This window comes from Sminthopsis crassicaudata, chromosome 1 (assembly GCF_048593235.1).
Source record: "Sminthopsis crassicaudata isolate SCR6 chromosome 1, ASM4859323v1, whole genome shotgun sequence".
Taxonomy (NCBI): domain Eukaryota; kingdom Metazoa; phylum Chordata; class Mammalia; order Dasyuromorphia; family Dasyuridae; genus Sminthopsis; species Sminthopsis crassicaudata.
Genome location: NC_133617.1, coordinates 290,718,014 through 290,735,230, shown reverse-complemented (window position 1 = coordinate 290,735,230; position 17,217 = coordinate 290,718,014). Strand labels below are relative to the sequence as shown.

The 17,217-nt window shown below is 34.5% G+C and overlaps 1 protein-coding gene across 1 annotated transcript in view; it reads left to right on the top strand.

Moving 5' to 3' along the window:
* Positions 1-16,827, top strand: part of MRPS28 (mitochondrial ribosomal protein S28) — a 167,267-nt gene extending 150,440 nt beyond the window's left edge. Inside the window, exon 3 of the mRNA XM_074278956.1 lies at positions 16,513-16,827. Within this exon, the coding sequence (XP_074135057.1) occupies positions 16,513-16,684 (172 nt within the window). The 3' untranslated portion in view covers positions 16,685-16,827. The remainder of the gene's footprint in view (positions 1-16,512) is intronic.
* Positions 16,828-17,217: the final 390 nt, after the last annotated feature.

Sequence of the window (17,217 nt, the reverse complement as noted above, 5' to 3'; positions counted from 1 at the left end):
CAATTTTATTGATTATTTCCAATTTATCTTGGATGTATCTTGTTCATACACAGTTGTTTCATCCTTTTTTCTACTGTTAAGACAAAGCTTCTTGAGATTGGAACAACCTTTTTTAAAACACATAATAGGAGCTTAATAAATGTTTATTGGCTGACAAATTGAGTCTTAAGATTGATTTCATGATTTGGCAGCCTAGAAGCATCGAAGGCAGATTGTGGACATTATCCAGGATTAAAGATTGCCAAGGTTCATCTATCAAGGGAATATTTCATTGAAACAAACTGTTTATAAAGTTCACCTGATTATGGAGGCTGTTGTGCCACAGTTCCCTTTTATTTTCCTAACTCAGTTTCCCTAAATTGTCCTGCCTCCATTTCCCTGAATTGTTCTGCCTCAGTTCTTAGTTGTTCAATCCTGCAATACCATCCCTCCCTCCTAATCATTATGATCCAGATAAGGAGAAAGACCTTCTATCTAAGACATCATGACCACAGACCTTCCCTACTTATCATAATATCTGGTGCCTCCCCCCACCCTGTCAGAACCAGATTGATAGTCAGTTCATGCCTCAGTCTGCTCTCTGGTAGGTTGGAGCCATGTGCATATATGTGTCATTGAGAACTCACATTGTTTGCTGGCTTTTTGGAGACTATAATCTCTTTCAGCTCTGGGACCAAACCATGAATCAATTTGGTTGCAGTAAATCTCTCCCTTTCAAATAAATTTTTAAAAAGTCTTTAATCTCTATCTTGCCTCGGTTTCTCCAGCATTACAGAGGCAAAGAAGCAAAAAGGAGCAGATGAACTAGGAGAATAGAAAACATTGAAAGAATGAGATGAGGTTGAATTGATTAATCCACAAGCACTGACTCAGCATCTATTATGTTCCAAGTACTGTCCTAGGTACTAAATATAGAAATACAAAGTTTAAAATAATTCATATTCTCAAGGAGTAGAAAGAATAAGTTATTTAAGGAGTAAGGGAATAGGATGAGCAGAAGTAGTGGAATAAGAATTTTCAGTCAGAAGGAAGAGGTAGATGGGGAAGCATTAGATAGAATGCAGAGTCTGGAGTTAGAAGACCTGAGTTCAGTTTAGCCTCAACTGTGCCCAACCCTGAGCAAATTATTCTTTTTCATTTTCCTCAACTATAAGAGCACTCTCCTCCATTGTGAAAATCAAATGATATCTGTAAAAAGCATTTACCACAGTGCTTAGCACACAGCAGGCACTACATAAATGCTTATTCTCTTCCCTTTTCTTCTATCTCTTAAATGTATTACAATGCCTAGCTATATATATGCTATAATATAGTTTAATGTTGTTTAATAAAAATTTCCAAAGAAAATAATCAGGGAAGATAACCATAAATAATGATACATACTTTAAAAATGTCACTTATCTAATCAGAAGAGGAAAAACAGATTGGGAACCTTATTTGGTGAGGATGAAGGATTGGGGAAGAAACAGAAGGATTGCTTTAATAATTTATATGGAAGATAGTTCTATTTGTTTAAATTAGGAGAACTGGTTATTTTAGGTACTAAGTTAATTTTTTAATCACCTTACTATGCAACAAATGCCAAAGAAGCAAAAAGGAGCAGATGAACTAGGAAAATAGGAAACATTGAAAGAGTTCATGATAGTTGTGGAAATATGTAGAGAAGAATTGTACATATTTAACATATATTGGATTACTTGCTATCTAGGAAAGGAGATAGAAAGGGAGGGAGAAAAAATTGGGAACACAAGGTTTTGCAAGGGTGAGTTTTGGAAACTCTTTACATATATTTTGAAAATAAAAAGCTACTGTTTAAATACACACACGTGTTTTTCTTTTGAATAACAGTAGACATTTGCAAATTCCTTATCAAGGATTACAAGGGCAGAACACGCAATACAACTAACTAGCCAATGCAAAGATCAAATCTATAAGCTTACCTTCATTACCTGTATATTCTAAGTGAATTAAACAACCATTAACAGTGGAAAAATTCCAGTAGACTATGTGTTTGTTGTATAGTGAGTGTAGTTTAAGGTTTGGCAAATCCTGTGTTGAGTGATCTATAAGGGGCAGCTAGGTGATGCAGTGGATAGAGCACCAGTCCTGAAGTCAAGAAGACCTGAGTTCAAATGTGGCCTCAGACACTTAACACTTCCTAGCTGTGTGATCCTGAGCAAGTCACTTAACCCCAATTGCCTCAGCCAAAAAACAAAACAAAACCTGATCTACATATGCCTTTTGTTATATTTTAAAATATAAGAAAACAATTCTTATTTTGCAGGCCCTATAGAAACAGGTTAGATCAGATTTGGCCAAAGTATAATAGTATGCCACATAACCCAGTTCCCAATCCGCTAAAAGTATTTTTTAAATTCCTGTTAGACTAAGGGCTCTGGGTACCAAACCCACTCCCTACCACTAAGAAGCTCACAATCTAATGGGGGAGATAATATGCAAACAAATATATATAAAACAAACTCTCTACTGGATAAATAGAAAATAATTACTTGGAATTTATAGGGGTTAGAGAAGGGCAACTAGATGGTACAGTTGAGAGAACTCTAGAATTATAAATGGGAAAACTAATCTTTATGAATCCAAATCAATCTGTTAGTTGTATGAACCTGGACATGTCATTTGACCCAGTTTATCCTAGTTCATCATCTGCAAATTAAGCTGATAATAGCAAACCAACTTGGTATTTTTGCCAAGAAAATCCCAAAGTGGGGTCACAGAGTCCAATACAACAGAAATAATTCAACAATAACAAAGGGAAAGCTTCCTGTAGAAGGTGAGTTTTTAAATTAAAAACAAAAACAAAAAAACAAAAAAAAAAAACAGGCAAATCAGTAATCAGAACGAAGAAGGCGTGGCAAACAGCCAGGGAAAATGACCAGGGGTTAGTTAATGTTACAGGGAGAATACCATTGTCATTGGTTGGAGGAACATACTGGGGACTAAGGTGTAAAAAAACTGGAAAGGTAGGAGGGGACTAGGTTACAAGTGACTTTGAAAGCCAAATAGCTTTTTGTTTTTGTTCCTGGAGGCAATAGGAAAATGCTAGAGTTTTCTTGGGGGGTGGGGATGGGGATGGTGTGATTAGACCTGTACTTTAGGAAAATTACTTCAGTGGCTGAATGGAGAATGAATTTGGAGTAGGAGGAAGAAAGCTGAGGAAGGCAGCCCCACCAGCAGACCACTGCAGTAATTCAGTGTGATGTGACTGGTCCAGCACCAAGGAGAGATGAGGAGTATTTGAGAAATATTGCCCATGTGAAATCAACAGGCCTTGGCAAAAGTTTGGATGGGGGGCAGAGGTATAAGAGTTAGTGAAGTATTCTGGATGATTTCTAGGTTGAGAGTTTCAGGAACTTGTGGGAAGGTTTAGAGGAAAAGATAATGACTTCCATTTTGATTTAATGAGTTTAAGATGTCTACCAGCTTAAGCTGTCTGAAAGGTAGTTAGAAATGTGAGAGTGGAGATCAGTGAAAAGATGGGGATGGGATAGATAGATCTGAGATTGTTAAGCATAGAGATAACTAAATACATGAGAGCTCATGAGTTCACCAAGTGAAATATATAGAGGGAGAAGAGAAAAGGGTCCAGGACAAAATCCTGAGATATGCCTTTGGTTTGAAGTAACTTCAGAGAGATCAGTTTTGGTAGAACAATAAGGTCAAAAGGCAAATTGTTGTAAGAGGTTACTAAGAGAATGAGAAGAGAGAAAGTGGAGGCACCTATTGGATGTATGTTTTCAAGGGTTTAGCTACAGAGAGCAAATGGAATATAGGACAGTAGTTATTAGAGATAAAAGGATCAAACAAGGATTTTTTCAAGATGGGAGAGCATGTTTATAAACTATAGGAAGTGAGCCAGAAAAATTGAAAATAAGTGAAACAGACTACCCCTTCAGTCATCCCCACTCTTTCACTTATTTTTTTTCCTCAATAGTATTTTATTTTCCAAATATGTAAAAGGATAGTTTTCAACATTAATTTTTGTAAAACTTTATGTTCTAAAATTTTTCCCCTCCCCAAGTAAGCAAGGAATCTTGTTAGGATTACTAGGTGAGAACTCAGGTTGTCTGGACAGTGACAAGGTGAGAATTCAGGTTGTCTGGACAATTACAAGGTGAGAACTCAGGTTGACTTGACAGTTCTCTGGCTCAGACCTTTGGTTTGGGCCTTTAAAGGGAGTTTACACCTTAGGAATTCTAAGAGGAGCAAGCTCATTGGTTGAAGTACTTCTTCCCAGAAGCCCTTGCATTATCCCATTCTCTGAGAGGATAAAAGAGGACAGCACTCCAGAGATAGGAGAAGTCTCTGCACTACATCAGGCTTGACGGGGCTCTCTGCAGGAAGGGAAGTCACTTCTCTGGACAAGAGTTAACGGCAACTGCCTGGAGACAATGATTCTCTACAGGAAGAAGAATCTGTCTGAGAGATTTGAGTTGACACATCAGATCTCTTCCCAGAGAGCGATCCAGCAGCTTCTGGAGACGACAGCTCGCTACAGAATCTGATGTGCAGTCCTTTTAAACATATTTCCATATTTGTCATATTGTGCAAGAAAAATTAGACACCCCCCCCAACCCAAAAAAGGTGAAAATTATGCTTCGATCCATGTTCAATCTTCATAGTCCTCTCTGGATGTAATTGGCATTTTCTATCCTGTCTTTTGAAATTCGCTTGAATCACCACATTGTTAAGAAGTACCATGTCCATCACAATTGATCATCACATGATCTTTGCTCTTACTGTGTACAATGTTCTTCTGGGTCATCTCACTTTACTCAGCATCAGTTCATGTAGGTCTTTTCAGGCCTTTCTGAAACCATCCTGCTGATCTTTTCTTATAGAACAATAATAATCCATTACCTTCATGTACCATAATTTATTCAGCCAGTCCTCAACTGCTGGATATCCATTCAATTTCCAGTTCCATGACACTACAGAAAGAGCTGCTACAAATATTTTTGCTCATATGAGTCCCTTTTCCTTGTTTATTTTTTCTTTGGAATAAGACCTAATATAGACATTGCTGGATCAAAGGATTCACAGCTTCATAGCCCTTTGTTATGGGCTTTGGGTATAGTTCCAGATTATTCTCCAGAATAATTGGATCATCTCACAACTCCACCAACAATGTATTAATGCTTTAGTTTTCCTATATTTCTTCTAACATCACTATGTGAAGTGATACCTCAGAATCGTCTTGATTTGCATTTCTCTAATTAATAGTGATTTAGAGTATTTTTTCATATTTTTCAGTCTATGGGAGGAAACAGGATGGAATGGGATTACTTGGTCAAGTTGAAGAGTTAGTCTTGGTAAGGAGTAAGGTCTTTTAATCTTGTGAGGCAGGGACAAAGGTATCTGAATGAAAGATGAGAAAGACGGGGAAAGAGGGAGTTTACAATAAATGGCCTCAATTTTTTCTGTAAAATATGTGGCAAGATTCTCTACTGAAAAAGTAGGGGCAAGAGGAACTCATGGGAGATTTGAGGAAGGATGAAAAGTTTGGAAAAACTACTGTTGGAGAGTGAGCAGGTGAGTTTATAAGGGAGTAATATAAGTTGGATTTTTAGTAGCAGTGAGGACTCAGTTGAAGCTGTGTAACATAAATCTGTAACCCAGAGGGTTTTCCTTCAGCTTTCTTTATACCATATCCTTCCTGTAAAGTTTCATTTCTATAACTACTTTGATAGTTTTAGAAGATAGTTTATTTTTGTAATACAACTCAACTTTTTGCTAAGCCTTTACTATTTCTCCATTTTGAGCTCTTTGGTTCTTTAATCACTAAACATTCCGGTATAGTCAATTAGATTTTGTCAGATCAGTAGGAGGAAAGAGAATAAACATTTATTAAGCATTTACCATGTACCAGACATAGTGCTAAGTGCTGGGAATATAAATCCAAGCAAAGACAGTCTTTGTCCTCAAGGAGCTTTAGTGGGGAAAGATAGCACACTCTAGGGAGCTGAAAAAGAGATGAATGGAAAAGGACCAAGAATGGCCACATGGTTTTGAAATTCAGAGACCAGAAAAGGGCCAGGAGGGCAGTAAAGAATGACCTGAGTCTCTCCACAAAATGAGTTCCAGGAGGAACTTAATCAGTGGAGAAGTGGGCAGCTTTTACAGCTATCCATAACAGGTTGAGAAAACTTCAGGAATGGCTGAATTCTAATCTCCTTCTTTCTGATAATATTATACCTTTTTTAAATCAAGTCCTAAATTTAATAATTGACCTTCATTGCTCCAGTATAATGCTAAAAGCATCCATTAAATAAAATTCTTCTTTAGAGGGTTTTATTTTGTTGTTTTCTTCCATCTAAACTTTAAATGATTCCCCCCCCCAGGTATATTTCTTGTTTTTATTAAAAATAATAATTTCCTGTTTCTGTAAAGAATTTTAAAATGCTGAGATTTCTCTTTACCTTGAAGTTTTTATGAGATGATGGAGAATAATATTATGAATTTCCAAAAAGAATCCATAAAAGAAGTATATAGATTACAAACTCCAATGAAATATTTATTTTCATTATATTTTATATTTAATAGATATCAAGAGCAAAGATTTTAATTTTGCAAAAGATAAGAAAAATGACTGATTTTAAACAAGTAATAAGCATTTCGAAACTCTGAAATTAAAAGCTTTTCTTATTTTGGCAATCCTTTAGATATCACTGGAAAGTCCAAGTCTTTAGCATTGTTTTTAAGGCATTTCACAGTTGTTTCCACTCTACCTTTTTCAGCTTTATTCCCCACTATTTCTTTCTATGAATCTTTTGCTTCAGCCCAATTGGCTTATTCTTGGCACTGTGCCAAACTCCTGTCCCCATCTAAAATGCTTTTCTTTTCCCTTATGCTTGTTTAAATCTTTAATATTTACCTTCTCTCTGAATACTTTTCCAACCACCCCAGCTGGAAGTAACTTGTCAATTCTCTGAATTATTACAGAAGTTTAAATTTTTTTTGTTCTCTTTCCACTTATCTTGTATTCCTTTTTTTCATATTTCTTGGAAGAAGCCATCCCTCTGACAATATAGTATAAAGAAAAGCCTGTGTATTTGAAAAAGGCACTGTCATTTCCTACATTTGACTTGGGCCAAATCCCTTAACCTTTCAAGTCCTCACTTTTCTCATCCACAAAATGAAGGGGGCAAACAGGGTGACCCCAAAGCTTCTAAGATCTTATTTTAAATTTAATACTTCCTTGGAAATCTTCAACATAAAGAAGATCCAACTCACTTCCAGTTGATCAATGATGGACAGAAATAACTATACCCAGAGAAGGAACACTGGGAAGCGAATGTAAATTGTTAGCACTATTGTCTATGTACCCAGGTTACTTATACCTTTGGAAGCTAATGATTAATGTGCAACAAGAAAATGGTATTTACACACATATATTGTATCTAGGTTATATTGTAACACATGTAAAATGTATGGGATTACCTGCCATCGGGAGGAGGGAGTGGAGGGAGGGAGGGGATAATTTGGAAAAATGAATAATAAAAAAAAATTTAATACTTCTTTGAAATCCTTGACCCATTACAAAGTAATTTCTTCCATATAGTTAGGATTTAACATTTGCTGATTTGTTGTCATTTCTGGCAGCAGAGGTTCTTATAGAAGCATCCCTTGTCCTCCTCCCTCTAATTCCATTTTCAAAAGAAGGTGTACTTACATGTAGCAGCACCAAAAACCACAAAAATATCAAAGCATTTCTAACGCTCCTCTGCCTGCAAAAAATTTTCTTTAGATGATTTGATTCCTTAAGATCTTATCACCTGAATGAAGATATTTAAACAAAACATGTTTATATCATTGCTAAAAGTATTTGCTCTATTTTGTAGAACTTTATTTTAGACTATGCAAAGAAAAATATGGTTGATATGTCTTTACTGGCCATGTCTAGACTCTTAAAATAGTCTGTATTTTTTGCTGGATAAAACAAACTCATTTTCCTTTTCTTTCCTATTGAATTTGTAGAAAATTGGCACTGCTATATATTTATTTGGGATTCATATGACCCAGAGAAGTTAAGTGATTTGCTCATTGTATTTCTACTCTAGCATACACCCTCAACTCCTGAAGGCTCATTGGGACTACACTGATGCAGAATAAAAAAAATTTTTTTGAATTGGAAAGAAATTTAGCCCAAAACCAATACCCAACAATGGTCACCTACCCTCTGCTCAAAGACCTCCAAGTAGGAGGAATCTACTACCTTCTGAGGCAACCTGTTTCATTTTTAGATCACTTTAATTGTTAGGACATTTCCCTAACACCAAGCCAATTTCTCTTTTATATTGCATACATGAGATGAGGAGAAAGATTTCCTTTTAATGATACATTGGCAAATTTCAAGTATAAAATTATCAAATTGTGCGTGTGTGTGTGTGTTGCAAACCAATTTTTAAAAATTATTTTATGATTATGTGTCTTCTGTGTAACATGGATAGACAAAGGAGAATCAAATAAAACTACAAAAACATGGAATTTTCAATTTAGAACTCATCTGGTTATAGACCTGAGATTATTTTGGGATTTTATCTCCATGTCTCCAATATCCCAGATGACAATATATGCCTTTTCTTATTTCACATTCTCCAGAGGCTATTTCAAGAAGTATATTAATTTTGTTTTCATATTTTAAATACTTATATTAATATTTTGAGCTAAAAGGACCCTAGAGATGAGCTGGTTTAACTTGCTAAATTTACATATGAGGGAACTTAAGCATACATACATACATACCATAATTTTCCCAAATTTTCAAAAGAATAAGGAGGTAATCAGCATTTAAATTCTAACTATGAATTCAATGCTTTTTCCACTAAATGAGTTTTTTCTAATAACCTAATTTTTACATTTCATAAAACTTGAAACCAGAGGTATTAAATGGTGATTAAATTCTATTGTTGCCTCTTTATCTTCTACTTTTGTCATGCACATAGTTTTAAATAAATTTCTATCAAGAAAGAAAAGAAAATTCTTATGGTGGCAGGATTGAACCAAACCAAATCAAAAGTTCAGACAATCATGGAATCTCTTTATAAGTAATAGTATGGAAACACTAGGGTAATGGAATGGATTTATGGCAATCTAGATCATAAATTCAGAATCACAAGGCTTCCAGAGAAGGACTCTCGGATGCAAGCCCAGAGCCTGGGGATAAAAAAATTAGCTTTCACAAATCTAAATTCTTAGAATATCACTTTAAAACAGCCCAGGCTGAAAGTGAGTACAGGAATATAAAATTTGTAAGAAATTGGAATCAAGATCTTCAAAAGCTTTAAGGGCAGTGGTTGCAAGTTCCTTGAAGTCTGTCTTTTGAGGAAGGTCTTATGTCCAAAGGTGGAAGCTTTTTTATTTTTCTCTCCTCTTTTGTCTCTAGGATAAATACACACTTCTCAGCTTGGCTTTTAAAGTTCAGCACTATGTGACTTCAGCCTCAGTAGTACTCATTTTGATGCACTGTATATTCCAGCCAATTCAGACTAATTTCTTGTCTCCTGTCTCCATGCTTTTGCAAGAACTATCTCCTTTTTGTATGATACAGGTCCTCAGCATTTTTCCCTCTTAGAATCCTTAGCTTCTTTCAAGATTCAGCTCAGGGGACAACTATTAACACCTACTTTGACAAGGTCTTAACCTTGTAAAACTAATTTTTTGTTTATTTCCTGTTTTCATGTTATATTCCCACTCTACTCTTAAGTAAAGTGTAAGCTACTTGAGAGCTAAGACCTTTTTTTGGATTTTGTCTTCATGTCTCCAACATCCCAGACAAGGATATACCTTTTCTTATTTCACATTCACTAAGGGTTATTTCAAGAGGCATATTTAAATGACAATTATTTTTTCCTCATAACTACCTCAATTAGATTGCATCAGTCAGAAGCTGAATGTAAGAAAAGGAATTGGAACTCTCTGGGGCTAAATTAAATTCAAAGACATATTTCATTACCACTCACAAAATGCTTTTAATGAGAAATGTCTTAAATTTTCACCCACTGATAAATGTCAGACATAATGAATTAAATATTTTGATTCGCTTTTAATTCTTTTTTTTTTCAAAGCTATAGTTTGGGTTTGATTTTTTATATATATATATATATATAGTATCTTGTTATCAAGGTTTTGATCTGTATAATATTTTCCATAAGTCTTGGCTCTGAGCCGCTCTGTCTCACTCTGTCTTTGTCTCCTCCCCCCCTCTCTTATACACACACACACACACACACACACACACACCACACACCACGCACACACACACCCCCCTCCTTTGGTAGACTTGGTAGTTTAGCTGTTTTGCAAAGAAGCCAAAGACCAAAAAAGATGGCAGAAAAATTCAGTTCATTGCGGTTTTAAATTCTGTATTCTACAGAAGCAAATGTTATAGAACCACAAGGAAGCCAAAAAACTATGGGAGGTAATAAGGTCACCAAGTGAGAAAATGTAGAGATAAAAGAGAAGGCTTAGTAAAAACCTTGGGGTACCCCCATAATTAGATGGCAACGTATAGATAGTGATACAGCAGAAAAGTCTGAAAAGAAATTATCAGACTGATTGGAGAAAGAAGCAAAAGAGAGAAGTGTCACAAAAACTCAGAGAGGAGAGAGTGGTCCACAGTGTTAGTAGTTTCAGAAGGGTCAAGAAGTTTGAGGACAGATTAAAGCTTTTGGATCTTTCATTTGGAAAAAGTTAAGTAATGAGTTTAGACACTGAATTACAAAGAGTTGAGAAGTGCTGATAAAAAAAAAAAGTGTAAACAACACACATAGACCGGTTTTTCCTAGGAGTTTGACTGTAAAAAGGAAGGATGCTTGAGTAACATGGACAATAACTTCAAGAAATGGTATCCTCACTACATATTATGAGATTGGCTAAGATGACAGGAAAAGATAATGATGAATATTGGAGGGGATGTGGGAAAACTGGGACACTGATACATTGTTGGTGGAGCTGTAAATGGATCCAACCATTCTGGAGAGCAATTTGGAACTATGCTCAAAAGTTCTCAAACTGTGTATATCCTTTGACCCAGCAGTGTTTCTACTGGACTTATATTCCAAAGAGATCTTAAAGGAGGGAAAGGGACCCACACATACAAAAATGTTTGTGGCAGCCTTTTTTTGTAGTGGCAAGAAACTGCAAAGTGGATGGATGCCCATCAGTTGAAGAATGGCTAAATAAATTATGGCATATGAATGTTAATAAAATATTATTGTTCTGTAAGAAATGACCACCCAGGACAATTTCAAAGAGGCCTGGAGAGACTTATATGAACTGATACTAAGTGAAATGAACAGAACCAGGAGATCATTCAAACCAGTTCCAATTGTTCAGTGATGAAAAGAGCCCTCTACACCCAGAGAGAAGACTATGGGAACTGAATGTGATTCACAACATAGCATTCTTACTCTTTCTTTTGATATTTGCTTGCATTTTGTTTTCTTTCTTATTTTTTTTCCTTCTTGATCCGATTTTTTTTGCAAGGGTCAGTGTTGAAAAACTACCCATGCCTATGTTTTGTAAACAAAAAAGCTTTACTTTTTAAAAATACTAAAAAAAAAAAAAAGAAATGGTATGATCATACCAGGAAAGGGCTTTTTAAGGATGGGAAGACCTACTACAGGGGGTAATCTGCAAGAAGAAATAGGAGGATGAGGGATTGAGGAAACAAGTAGAAAAAAAAATGGCCTGGGCAAGGAAAGAGTCTTCAGTGTCTAATGATTATCTCCATCGTGACAAAGAATAGATTTAGAGAAAATAAGGCACAGGGGAAAAAAAAAAGTATGAGAGATTATGGCCAGAGAGAGAGTTTTAGAAATCTTTGTCAGACAGGGGTAGCTGCACCCAGAGAAGAAACACTGGGAGGGGAATGAAAATTGTTGGCACTAATATCTGTCTGCCCAGGTTGCATGTACCTTCGGATTCTAATGTTTATTGTGCAACAAGAAAATGATATTCGCACACATGTATTGTACCTAGACTATATTGTAACACATGTAAAATGTATGGTATTGCCTGTCGTCGGGGGGAGGGAATAGAGGGAGGGGGGTAATTTGGAAAAATGAATACAAGGGATAATATTATAAATATATATATATATATATATATATATATATATATATATATATATATATATAATAAAAAAAAAAAGAAAAGAAATCTTTGTCAGAGAGGTGGAATACTTTAGATGGAAAAATTAAGAATGTGACCTTGGATATGACATAGGTGGGATGAAGGAGTAAGTCATAGTAGTTGAGAACATCAGTATGGGTATTGAATTCCCTTAATGGTACTATAAGCAGAATAGAGAAGGACACTATAAGAAAGGTACAAGTTTCTTGTGAAAGGTGGAAGAATGAAATGGGCATGATTAGATAACTGATTCTAGGGTCTAGACTATTGTTGCATCTAGAGAGAATAAAAGAGTGATGGTAGTAGTGAGAATGATGTTGAAAGAAATTGGGAACAAGGAATATACTGGCTCCCTTTCCAAGATAGATGGATGTGAGAAGAGGCACAATCAGTACTTTTGAAAGATCATCTTGGATCTAATATACAGACTTTTTACCCATTCTTTTCCTTTTACTATAGTCAAGAAATAATGAGTCCCATCCCATCAAGGTTTAATGATATTTATGAGGGGAAATTAGTCTTTTTCACTTTGCATCTCTAGTTCACATCTTCTTGTTACTCTTCTGTGCTTCCAAATGCTTCTGCTTTGATGCAGATTTATGGAGAAAAAAGGGAAGGGAAGAAGTCCAAAGTACCTCTAGGGTAGAAGAATTCTTACAAAATATTTCCTATAGATAAGGCTTTATTAGTTACTCCATTCAAAAAAAATACCTTGCTTCCTCCTCTCCCCTATAGAAGGAATAAATTATTGAATAAAAAGTATGTATTAAATGCTTACTATCTACCAAACATATTACTAAGAGCTGAAGATAAGTAACATTATACATGAGTAACAGTCTCAATCCTAAGGGAACTTAACTTACATAAATGAAAGAGTGATGGCCAGAGAAGGATATTTTGGTATGAAAGTCACTGTGATGGAGAGTATATACCATTATACCCTTTCCAGAAAAAAAAGAGCAAATGGCAGAATTGTATTTATTGTTGTTTTATCCTACCCCTGAAGTAAATGGTAGTGTCTGTAAATGCTTTGAATATCATTGTTAACTATGCATCCAAAAAGACATAGTAAATTTGGATAAATTATAAAGGATAATTTAATCTGATTATGAAAATAGTACATACTGGGGAGTGGAGGGGGAACCGTACTATAGTTATCCTGGAAAGAAGACAGGGGAAGAGCAGAATAGTCCTTAATTAGAGTCTATAAAATCTTGAAGAAGATATATAGGGAGAATATCTTACTCATTCTTTTCTTTTATATTACTTTGAACTGGAGGCTTATCTAAGCCCATAGAACTTGTTATATTTGAGATAACTAGGGAAAATATAAAGACTCAAGAAAGAATTATAATCATGATAAATATTTGCTCAAAAAAACAACATGAAGGTAATTATATTCTGTGCACTAAAATCTGTTAACAAGGGATGAAGAAGATAAATTCTACCATAAAACTTGAGACTTTTCAAATTAAATCAACATATATTTTATTACTCATTGAATTTAGTACAACAGGTCATAGGGGAGGATGGTGAAAAATATATTAGGAAATCTTTGTGAGGACTAATTTAGTTGAAGTATTTTCAAAAATTATTAGTTAGCAGGCATTGTATTTGACATGAGGAATACAAAGACATTAAAAAAAAAAAAAACAAAAAACAACAGCCCCTTCCCTCAAGAAGCTTATATTCTTTTGGAGGAAACACAAATTTAGAAAATTAAATGCAAAATATATACAAAGTAATTTTTTGGGGGATGGGAACAATTTCAATATAAAGTCCAATTAATGATAGTGGATCAAGGTTTTTTCCCCTACTAAATCACTCTTATTTTCTTGTATTTTCAACATATATTATAAACCAAAGATCAAAGTCTATTTTTGCTCAAGCTCTCCCTTATACTCAATCCCTGCAAGCTTTATTAGTCCTCTTTGTGCCCATCCTATTTTACTATTTTATTGAGTCCTTTGGAAGTTTCATTCCGTTAACCACATTGATTAATGTATTGGTTAGCTATTGTTGAAGACTATTTACTAATTTATAGAGGGATTATTAGTCTATTTTATGGAGGTAGTTCTGGAATAAGGAAAAATAAAGATCCATAACTATGTTCTATCATATTGTGACATTAATTTTGTCTTTGGGAAGATTATAAAATTGTAACCCAAGTAGCTTATGTGAGAAATTTTTCCAAAGAAATTATGTCCTTTTTGACTTTTTTCTCTTTAAGCAAAGATTATTAAAATTATATTAATTTAATTAAGAGACATACCTGAAAATACCATACTTTTCTGCTACAATACAAATAATTTGAAGTTTCACTTAATATTGCATAACCCAAACCTTTATGTTCCATTAGAAAGCTTAAGATAATTTAAGTTGTTTAGGAAAATCCAAGGCCTGGATGGTTAAGTAAGTAATATAGTTTTACCTTGACCAATAATGTCATTGTCTTAAAATGATTACCTGTATAATGTAATTCTCTTGAAAACATTTTTTGAAGTCATTTGATTATTTTTGGATTTTATAAAATGCAGTCAGGGAATATGAAATTTATAACATTTGTACTTTTTCAGCCCACCCAAGTATGACATAATAGAATGAGTACTGTTTGGGGTCAAAGGAGTTGGGTTCAAATCCTGTCTCTACTACCTGTCTCTACACACTACCTGTGTGACTTTGGGCATGTCATTTAAGCTGTATAGACCTCCATTCTTCATTAGTACAAGGAGGGCAGAGGACTAGAGACTTTCTAAGCTCTAAATCTGTACTCTTAAGTGTTTTATTTTAATTTGCAGTTTCTTTATGTAGTAAAAGTAACTTCACAGCTTCTATTTAATAGTATTTTTTTAAAAAGGGATTATCAAATAATGTTCAGCCAAAATTATGTGTAACTGCTTTAAATTAAAGCACAGTGACCATATGACTTATCATTGAATAATAAAACAGTGTATTATAAACAGTTTTGCACATTCATAATTTGGCCTTATTTTCCTAATCCTTCTGTTTTTATGTAATATGCAGAGTTACTTTAAAATCATATTTGAATTGAAGGCAAATTTTAAATTGTCTATTTGAAAATTTTTTTCATTAGTAGTCTGACTTTAAAATAGAAATGAATGAAAACATAAATTAAATTTAAAAGAAAATACTCCTACTCAATGCTAACCTTGCCACACTACATCCAGAAATGCAAGTTTATAAATGTTATTTAATCAGAAAAATTAAAGCATCAAGATGAAGCAGCATAGTTAAATAACAGTGCTAACCAGTGGTCCTGGGATGTGCTTCATGGAGATTCTTTAAGGAAGCGTCATTATACAGTGGAAGTAGTGGTTGTTATGGAATTAGAAGACCTGAGTAGGAAAAGGATTCACATGTACAAAAAGATGGAATATTGACTTTTTGTGGTGGCAAGGAATTGGAAAATGAGGGAATATCCATAATTTGGGGAATGACTTAATAAGTTATGATATATGAATGTAATGGAGTACTATTCTATAAGAAATTATGAGTAGGTTGATTTCAGAAAAACCTGAAAAGACCTACATAAACTGATGTTGAGTGAATTGAGCAGAACCAGGAGAACCTTGTACATAGTAACAGCAACACTGTGCAGTGATCACCTATGACAGACTTCGCTTTTCTCAGCAACACAGTGACAAAGTCAATTTTAAGAGACTCATGATGGAAAATGCTGACTACATCCAGAGAAAGAAATATGGAGTCAAATACAGATTGGAGCATACTGTTTTCACTATCCTGTTGCTGCTGTTGTTGCTATTTTCTTTCTCATGGTTTTTCCCTTTTCTTCTGTCTCTTCTTTCACAGTCTAATATGGAAATATACTTAACATGACTCTAAATATGTAACATAAATTAGATTGCTTGCTATCTTGGGGAAGGGGGGAAGGAAAGAAGGAAAATTTGGAATTCAAAATCTTACAAAGATGAGTTTTCTTCACGTGAAATTAGAAAAAATAAAATACTTCTAAGAAAGAAATTTAAAAAACAAAAAGAGAGAGAGAGAGAAGGAGAAGACGACCTGGGTATACTTCTGACAATAATGTGTTGCCTGAATTACCTTGAGCCTCAGTTTCTCTATCTGTAAGATAAAGTGGTTGGATTAAATTATCTTTAAGTCCCTTCTTGGCCTAAATCTATGATGTTAGAAGCCAATTTACATTAAATATAACAAAGTTTATTGTGTTATGGTTGTCATTGTTAATTTTTCTTCATTATCAGTTAATATGCCTTTGGCTTTTGTTTTTAAGCTAATTGTTCACAGAAAGATATATAAAACTAATATAATTATTTTTTCTCTGTCTCTTCTCTCCCTTTCACCTTTACAATTTAGAAAATATCAGAAAGGTTCCAGAGTACGCTTACGACTGCTGGATCTTGAACTCACGTCCAGATTCCTGGGAGCAAAAACAGATACAACTTTACTCGAAGCTGATGCTGTGCTCTTGGGAATACAGGATAGTAGAAATCCAAAGTCAAAGGAAGAGAGTTCAACAAATAAATAAACTTTGGTGATTTCAAGGTTTTAGAGACCATTTATTAAACTCAGATGTTCAATTGTGTAACAAGTCCAATCCATTTGTAAATGAAGAAATGAATTTGACAGAAATCTCAATAAATAAAAGACTTAAATGCAACCACTAACCAACATTTTTTCTCCTCTTCAACTTTTTCCTTTTAACTACTCTTCTTTATAGTGATATTAATAAAAACCAAACCAAAAACAAAACTTTTCATGATAATTATTGTTGAGGTATTGGGAGGGCTGGAAGGACTTAAGAATTTTGGGAAACTAAAAGAGGCTTATGAGTAGGTACATAAAGAGTAGCATAAGTAAATTAGAGTAACATGGAAAAAGTTAGCTTTCAGACTATGGATAAAAGAAGAGTTTGTGAACAAACAAGATAGGATCACAAGAAGTAAAGTGAATAATTTTGATTTCATGAAATTTCAAAAGGACTTGCAAAAACAAAATCACTGCAGCCAAAACTAGAAGGAAAGCAGGATGTGGGGAGGAGGGAATTTATAGCCAGTTTCT